The 8,258-nt window shown below is 43.4% G+C and overlaps 1 protein-coding gene across 2 annotated transcripts; it reads right to left on the bottom strand.

Annotated features, from left to right (window-relative positions):
- Positions 1-4,114: 4,114 nt before the first annotated feature.
- ngb (neuroglobin) lies at positions 4,115-7,705 on the bottom strand. 2 transcript variants are annotated; one of them, XM_047610686.1, is made up of 5 exons: positions 7,559-7,705; positions 7,233-7,468; positions 6,686-6,794; positions 6,436-6,555; positions 4,115-6,330 (listed from the first exon to the last, which is right to left on the bottom strand). In XM_047610686.1, the coding sequence occupies exons 2-5, from the start codon at positions 7,328-7,330 to the stop codon at positions 6,178-6,180; spliced, it is 480 nt and encodes a 159-aa protein (XP_047466642.1). In that variant the 5' UTR covers positions 7,331-7,468; positions 7,559-7,705; the 3' UTR covers positions 4,115-6,177. The 2 variants fall into 2 exon arrangements, with proteins under 2 accessions (XP_047466642.1, XP_047466643.1); XM_047610687.1 differs by having other exon boundaries at positions 7,233-7,390; positions 7,559-7,704.
- Between the last annotated feature and the right edge of the window lie 553 nt (positions 7,706-8,258).

Raw genomic sequence — 8,258 nt, 5'->3', positions numbered from 1 at the left:
ATAAAAAAATCTTTAAAAGTGATTGCCTTGTCTATGATTTGTATTTGGGTGATTGCAATACATTGGTTAACATCCAGAGCACCATTTGCTCACATTTACTCAAAGCAAAACAGCTGAAAAAGCTTCTTGACATTCAGCCCAGTGGATTTTAATCTGTTTTGTCTGAGGGAATGTAGTATAATAATATAGTGTATGTGCTTTTATAAAAATTGATGGCATACTATTTCATAAAACCAAATGTATTGTATTCAGCTTTATAATGAATCTAATTGTAGTCCCTCATGCTGTATAAAACAGATGAAAGCTGGCAGCAGAGAGAGTATGAAGTGGTCAGAGAATCATGAAGTAAAATCTATTTGGAAAAAAAAAAAAAATTAAACATCAAAGAACATCGCAGCATTTCTGTCTGTGGATTGCCAGCATGTCCCACGGGTTTCTCTTCCAGAAGCTTGTTTCACAGATCATTAAACGTACTTTCCTTTGAAATATACAAAATAAAACTTATTAGGTTATTCTCAGCTCTGATGGCCATGCAAAGAGGGATTGTCCATTTTCATGCTTAACTACTATGCAGTCAGCTCGGCCATCTGAGGTCTATTAGCTTTCCAGACGTGCCCACGTCCTCCTTGCTCGTGAAACGCTTTTATCATAAGATGATGATTTCAAATTCAAGCCCTGCTGTAAATGTGGGTTTCTTATATCTCCCGGAAGGCGGAGGTTGAGGGACCGGCTGCATTTAAGATTGATCTCTGTCAGGCTAACGATCTTTCATCTGTCAACAGTGAAGTGCTGTGTGATCTGAAATTAAAATTTATTCAGCCAATCCACTCATCTGGTGCCATGAACTCCTTGTCACTCTGCCGTGGTCTGTTGAAAGGTTTTTGAGAGTCAGTGAGTCAGGCTTCATGTGGTAAATGGAAGTGCAAGAGCAACCATGATCCCTTCAGGAAATCATGTGCAAAGGATAGTTTGCATACAGTACAATGTTGTTTATATGCTGAACTGAAGCTGAAAAAATCACCATTTAAAGGCAGATTGATGACCCCTGCAAATAAGAATCAATAACCTAATTTAACAATGCACATACGAAGCAGTTAATAAATGCAGGTGCACGCTAGCTTAGCGTTTAAAGTGTCTCTGCATACAAACTACTCATGGCATAATCCTTTGTACATACTCCAGACCTCACCGGCCCCTGAAACCACCTCACAGCATGTATTCGTCTCTAAACTGCAACTGCTTTTTATCCGGACCGCATTCTGAAAGAGTTGACATGTCAGTGCCAGTAGAAGACAGTGTTTCAGCCAAGAATAGTAAAGATGTATCTATCTTTCTGGGTGGCATTTCCCTGCAGTGAAAGGGCTCATGAGTGAAAGAGAAAAAAAAAAAAAAAGCCATCATAGCCTGCCTTTCATTTCGCACAGTGCTTCTTCGCAGCTTAGAGTTACGAAAGAAGAAAGAAAAGTCCCTGACATTTCCCCTGTCACCCGTGGCAACTGCTGAGAGCATGTCTCTCGTTGAAAGGTGAATTCCTCTGGGCGCGTGGCCTGCCACTCGCCTTTCTCCTGCCCAGATGCTTTGAATAGAAATTGTCTCTGCCTCCTGCTGCAAACCTATTGTCTCTCCCATATGTGTGAGGTCCAGCATGCAAATGGGTCTCAAGAAGTCAAAGTTTTATGTGTGGCCTTCGGTGTATTATGCCAGTCACCGACTTGTGTGAGAGACTGTTTAAACTGGAAAACCGTGCAAGAGCTTTTCATGTCACAGTCTTTCTCTACAGGTTCAGGTTTCTGTTTTTCCAAGCACTGTATGTGTAGACTTTTTGTCCACATTGGCTTACATATACAGATTATACATACTTCAGTCTGTCAAACAAAAAAAGACACTTAAGATGTTTACCACAAGGACCATTTAGATCAGTTCAAGACCCTTTAACATATCAAACTTTCTCAAATTTCCATCTTGACCTTTTGTAAGAGATTGTTTAGACGACTTAATGGGGGAATGAATAACATTAGACGAGGAAAGGCCTCCATAATGTCATCAAATCTTTCTTTCAGATAAACATCTGTGGTCACGCAGCAGTTGGGTGATTGCTTTATAGGTCTGGACCAGTTGCTATGGAACGTAGATTAATTGAAAATGGATTTAAATGTTACATTAATACGCTGAATGCAAACTATAATGGAACAGATATGTTTTAGAACATAGGTGTTCAATAGGGGGACTGTGGCCCCTAGGGGGTCCGCAAAGGTACTGCAGGAGAGTCACAAAATCATTGGTTGATCAGACATTTCGTGTATTTTTTGAATCTCCCCCCAACAAATTTAAATCTCATTAAATACACATTAACATGAATGCAACTCATTTCCACACTAGACCTGTCAATCTAAGCCTCCAGTACACAGCAGGCCCCGCCCCTATCGCTACTGAGCCAATCACAAGGCCACATATTATATATAAACATATGCTGGCTCTATATATACAGATAGAGAGAATAATTGACATGAAATGTTTTGTCATTAGGGGAACAAAGTCAGCTGTGTAATATGCAGCCTTGTGATTGGCTCAGCAGCGATAGGGGCGGGGCCTGCTGTGTACTGGAGGCTGAGATTGAAATGAGAAAAGTATAAAAGTGTATTTTTTGAATAGCGTAATATCGAATGCAAAATGGTAATAATAATGTATATAAATAGCACCAGTTAAATATAGAACACATATAGTAGGTAGGGGGTCCCTGCTTAATCTCTCCATCAGTTTGGGGGTCCTTGGCCTGAAAAACATTGAAGACCCCTGTATTAGAAGCTTAAAACAGTCCTCACTAAATACAATGACTATTCTGCTTTGAGTATATTTGCACCAAACTATTGTGTCCAGCTGTTTTTACCAGCGATTGCTTTTTAGAGATCAGAAACTATATGGCACCAATCCTAACCAAACTGGACTTTATGATGGCAGCTGCTAACAGACAGCTCCTTCCCAGTGTAGCGGTTGTTGCTTGGCAGACTCGTGCCCGTGTTGCTGTCGCCAGGTCCTGGGGCGCCATCAGAGCGAGACTTATTAGCCTGATCCTGCATGCACCGTCACTGTCCGCTCCCCGCTCCTCTCCCTCTCCCTTGAAGCGGTGCGATTTAGGACGAGCTGGCGACTGAGCCTCGCTTTTCCTCCTCCATCGAAGGCAAACGCACACACACACATACAGCCATCACTTAACAGTTGCCATGACAACGTTCAATACCCCTTCATTCCAAAACACATTGCAGACTTTCTAAAAATAATGTTGTCTTTTTTTTCGCCACAGACTCTTCTCCAGACGACGGCGCACACTACAAGGTAAGATTGAAGGACTAATAGGGACTGATTAATGAATCGCTGCAGGGGAAATAAACATGTGCTGTGTTTTTGTCAGCAGATTACTGAATTTTGCCACCATTAATGTTTAGTTCAACCACTGGTTGGGAGAAGGTCAAATTGTAGCGTCCACGAAGCCCAGTGACTGCACAAGCTGAGCCTCAGTGTGGTTCTGTAGGCTGAAGGGTGACGTGGAGCGAGAAGCCAACATAAATCCAGCAGACTCTCAGTGGGACAGAGGGAGCGAGGATACTGTTGGCAGAGCAGAGACAGATTAAGGTCATGTTAGCCGCTCCTACGACAGCCGAACAGACAGCCAGCTCATGGATGTGACTTTTACAGCGCTACAACCAAATTGTATACGAGGGAGAAAAGAGGGAAAAGAGCCTCGACCATAACTACCATCCCTTCTGTCACTTACAGGACGAACGCGCAGGCATGAGACACATGCAAGCGGAGGAAATTTGGAGGAAAACGAGAGCAGTCCACACTGCAAAGAACGCAACTGTCTGTCAAGAATTCGGTTAAGTCCTGATGTGACATTGTGCAGTTGCATGAGTAAGTGGGCTGATGCGCCTGAAGTCGCCCTCGTCTCTGTAGCCAAGGGCGATGAGCCATTCGATGCTTGGATCTTATGTAACGCTCGGGGATGGGCTGTCAGTGGGAAGGAAATCAGGCATCGTGTGATTGATTTCGAAACCGTTGCGCCGTGGCCGCAATCAGTCCACGACAAACAATGTGAGAGGAAAACACACTGACCTCGTTTAGCCGTAAAATATCCACACATCACTTTATTGACTCTCAAGTAAGCACATAACAGAATTTTTTATTTTTTGTTTTTTCCCTTAAAGTGAAGGATGGAATCCGGTTTACAAAGAGAGCGTGCTCGCGTTAGATGTGCGTTTTTGGTGTTGGAGGATAACTAGGTGAAGTCATCGCTGTTCGATAGCAGCTGATAGTGATGAGGTAGACAGTGACACAGCCAGTATGTGAACATCTGGATGTTGAAAAGGAAACACGCCAGCTGTCAGTCATCCTGGCTAAAAACACTTACTGTCAGGTAATTAAAAACAGACACATGGAGAACAACAACCTGCATAGGGCCGTGTACCGATACTAAGAAAAGAATCACTATAAATACGCCACCTACACAATCAGTTAACAAACTTTACACCTGTGGGCTGGAAAGAACACACTGAACACACTGTGTCAGGGGTAAAACAGTTCAACAGAAACCCTGCCTTTATACTTTTCTGTAAGAATTGCTCATTTAGAAGTTGTGTTTGTAAATGTCGATTAAATAAAACCCAACTAAGGGGATATTTCCTTGTACTGAATCCATTAACTGAAATAAGATAAACTGTAAAAGACATCTGAGAAAAAAAAAAAAAAAACATTGCTCTTTCACTACACATACAGATCAGAATATAAAAATAAACTTTATAAATATAAACTCAGACTAAAGCGATAATAACCACATATCAGCAGCTTGGATTTACAGTTGTATGGTGTTATTATCTAATACTTGGCGCACTGTTGCTAAGTTACTTGGCATTATGGCCATGAATGTAAATAACGACCGACGATGACACATACAGTGTTATGGCAGCAGTAATAATACACACATACATTGGACAGAGTCAGTAGCACAAAATATTTCCGTTGTTTTGTGTTTATAAATTAGAAGGATAATTAGTTACGTTTTACTTTGTTTCAGAAGAAATTCTCACTCCCAGTTTCCTCACAGGAGCTCTGTGTTGGAGAAACACTGTGATTATCTTCACCTCTAAAGCTGAGGTAAATACTACATTTGTAGCCACAATAACGCAGATAATAAGCATTACTAAGATACGCAAATACAGTACAATAAAACTACTTCACACTAACAATAACTGGAAACCCATAGCCAAGGAACAGAGATGTTATAATCCCTCCAAGATGCCATTTTCTTTCAAACTCTAAAGGTCACGTAACAGTCTATTATGTAGAGTTTAACAGTCATCAGAAGCCAACTGAAATACTCACAACCTCGACTGAGGACAGAATCACACATCACGTCGAGTAAGGTGCGCGTGGACGCCTTAACAGTCATTGAAGAAAGCTATCAGAGAGTATAACAGTTCTTGTCAGTGTCTACTGAACGGGATTTTAGAAATGTGCTCGTCTACAGTAGCTCAAATTCACTCACAAAAAAGGTGTAATGTTGCGCAACACCGTTCCTTTTTTTAAAAAAACAAAAACAAACACATTGTTGGTTAAGTTTAGAATTACTTCTGTGAAACCACATTGCATTGTCCCACAGGTTTTGATGAGTATCACTGTGTTCCAGTTAAATAGAGAGCTGCCCTTGCTGGCCACAGTAACCATCACAGTTTGAGTAGTGTGCGTGATGCCTAATTATAATACCTAGTGTTTCACAAGTGTGCGACTCTTTTAAGATACATCACAAAGAACACTACAGTCACTGGTTTCGTTTGAGTAGATATATCAAAGCCATTATGTACAAAGAGACTCAACAGTTATTCTGATGGAGGCGTTCAGCGTAAAGGTCCAGACTTAGAGGAACCAAAGCACTGGATTCTGTTGGATTCTCGTGGCTGTTGCTGCAGCGTTGTCTGGCAGCTGAACAGCCACGGCAAAAGAAATAAACTCTGCGATTGGTCTGTCCGATTGAAACGTGTAACTATGCCATACATTCGCTACGCTACACGACCCACCTCACAGAGCAAATGTACAGCAGCTAAAGCCACAATGCTGCGAGTTACACAACCTTATTCCATGGCAACCATGTTGACGAGTTGACAACAACTGCTCCCGCTGCGCGTCTCAGTCGGCCTTGTCCTCACCGTTCTTGGCCCACCCTCGGCTCATTGCCGCTACCACAATGCTGTACATGTTGAGCCAGGCTTGGCGCAGCGGCGCGGTGTAGGCCTGGCCCAGGCTGCACTGCAACATGTAGAGAAGGGACTCTCCCACCAACTGCCAGAGTCAAAACAAACAAGCAAAAAAAATATATATTTTTCACAGTTCATTCACTTGTGAAACTGCTTTCAGAGAGTTGTACTATGGGATGTTTGGTCCTACAGCGAAAGACTGTGTGTGAACTCCCACTGCCTGATGCTTCCTCCCGAGGTTGAGCAGGAAGTCCTCCAAGGAGTGGAGATCATCCAGGTGGCTGACTGCCGCGTCGATCACGAGCATCACCTGCGATCACACACACACACACACACACACACAGACGCATTCAAAAGCAGAAACAGAGAGGGTTCAACACTGTGCACAAGTTCTGGATGTTTGTGTACTTGCAGTGGTCGCTGCGGTGAATGGAGCTCACCTTGGTGACATGTTCCAGAAACTCTGGGCTGGAGAGGCAGTCTTGTGTGGAACCACAATTTGTACTGTAGCGAAACAGACTGAGCAGCGCGGGATCCAGCTCAAACAGCCTGCCACAGACAAATAGCACACTATTCTATAGATGTACACACACACGGCACGGGCTCAAACGCGCACACAGACACAGAATCAATGTTCAAATCATGCATCCACAAATCTCCCCTGCTAGTGTCTGATTTAACAGCAGCTGTCTCAAAGTAAATTGTGGATTATTGCAGTCTGTCGCCAAGCAACAAGTCAAGCCTCCGGTCCCTGCATGGGGAAAGTGTGCAGCGAACGATCTAGCTCGACTCTCTCTGCACACCTGTGTTACATATTCTAGCAACACACATATTAAGTAACAAAAAAACAGCGACATCCTATAACTTTTGCTTAAAGTGCAATTAAAAAAAAAATGTTAATAGAGACAGAGAGAGTCTTTTGATATTTCTTCTTCTTGCTTCGCTAAGATACTCCATCTAAATCATGCAGAGTGTGTAGGATCTTACCTAGAAAACATGATGACACCATGAGGAACTTTGTTCTTGCCTAGGCTCTCCCAGCTGCCTCGTATCAGCTCCTTGTCCTTCCCCGACAGCTTCTCCATCCTCCCTCAAGCGGCAAGAAACGAGACAAGTTCTTCTGAAGGGGGAAACACAAAACTCCTCTACAGGACAACAAGGCTCAGTTTGAGGAAAGCCATAACATTTGGGCGAATCCACAGACACAACTTCCGCCAACCCACCTGGAAAACAAAGTGGAGCATCAAGTGAGCACAGCTGATTCGCCCAACGTGTGAGACGTAACGAGAGGGACACACGCAGTCGTACTGTACCTTTTCGAGGTCAGTCTCCTCCCTGAACTTCTCCTGGTGCAGCCGGGGTCTGCCTGTTTCTATACGTGCGTCTGTGTGTGTGTGTGTGTGTGTTTGTGTGTGTGCAGGCAGCAACCTTGCCTGACTCTGGTTGCACTTGTTCTCTCTCTTTTTCCCCCGGCCCACGGTGCAGTCAAGAAGACAAGTTCTGCCACGCTCTTATCTGTCACACTGGCTGCTATCTCGCTCCCCTTCCCGTTTGCCTCTTGATGTGCTCTCTCTCCAGCACTGGGGATATTATTCATGCCACTGAAGGAGAAAAAGAGGGATCTCTCTCTTCTGCTCCACAGAGGCTGCAGCGAGCCACAGCTCCTCCTGCAGGTGAACCGAGGACTGAAGCACACAGAGGCTCCACATGGAAACACGACATAGTTAAACAAAACTTGGCCGCTGGAGTTTTGCAATCACGAGAAAACAAATAAGCAAGAAATCAAGGCGAACAACAAAATAACTAGAGAAAATAACAAGATAAGAATTTCAGGGTGCAATTTTCGGTTTGAGGCAGGTGAAATCCTGGCCTGTGTCATCTATTCTAGGATGTGTCCTGAGCGTGCCAACGTTTGCAACCCATGCATTTACAAAATTAAATGTGTGGGAATTTTAATATCGTACAGTGGCTGGAATAATAAGAGACCTGAATGCACCACCTTGGTGAAATTAT

Source organism: Mugil cephalus, chromosome 17, assembly GCF_022458985.1.
Source record: "Mugil cephalus isolate CIBA_MC_2020 chromosome 17, CIBA_Mcephalus_1.1, whole genome shotgun sequence".
NCBI lineage: Eukaryota > Metazoa > Chordata > Actinopteri > Mugiliformes > Mugilidae > Mugil > Mugil cephalus.
Note: the sequence above shows the minus strand (reverse complement) of the source record. Positions and strands in the feature narration are given on the sequence as shown.

Bases quoted from the DNA above. Each gene is read 5' to 3' on its own strand.
- ngb (XM_047610686.1), bottom strand. From the start codon at position 7,330: ATGGAGAAGCTGTCGGGGAAGGACAAGGAGCTGATACGAGGCAGCTGG. The intron at 6,556-6,685 runs GTGAGCTCCATT...GTGTGATCGCAG, and splicing joins TTCTGGAACATGTCACCAAG to GTGATGCTCGTGATCGACGC. The intron at 6,331-6,435 runs GTAGGACCAAAC...TGACTCTGGCAG, and splicing joins TTCACACACAGTCTTTCGCT to TTGGTGGGAGAGTCCCTTCT.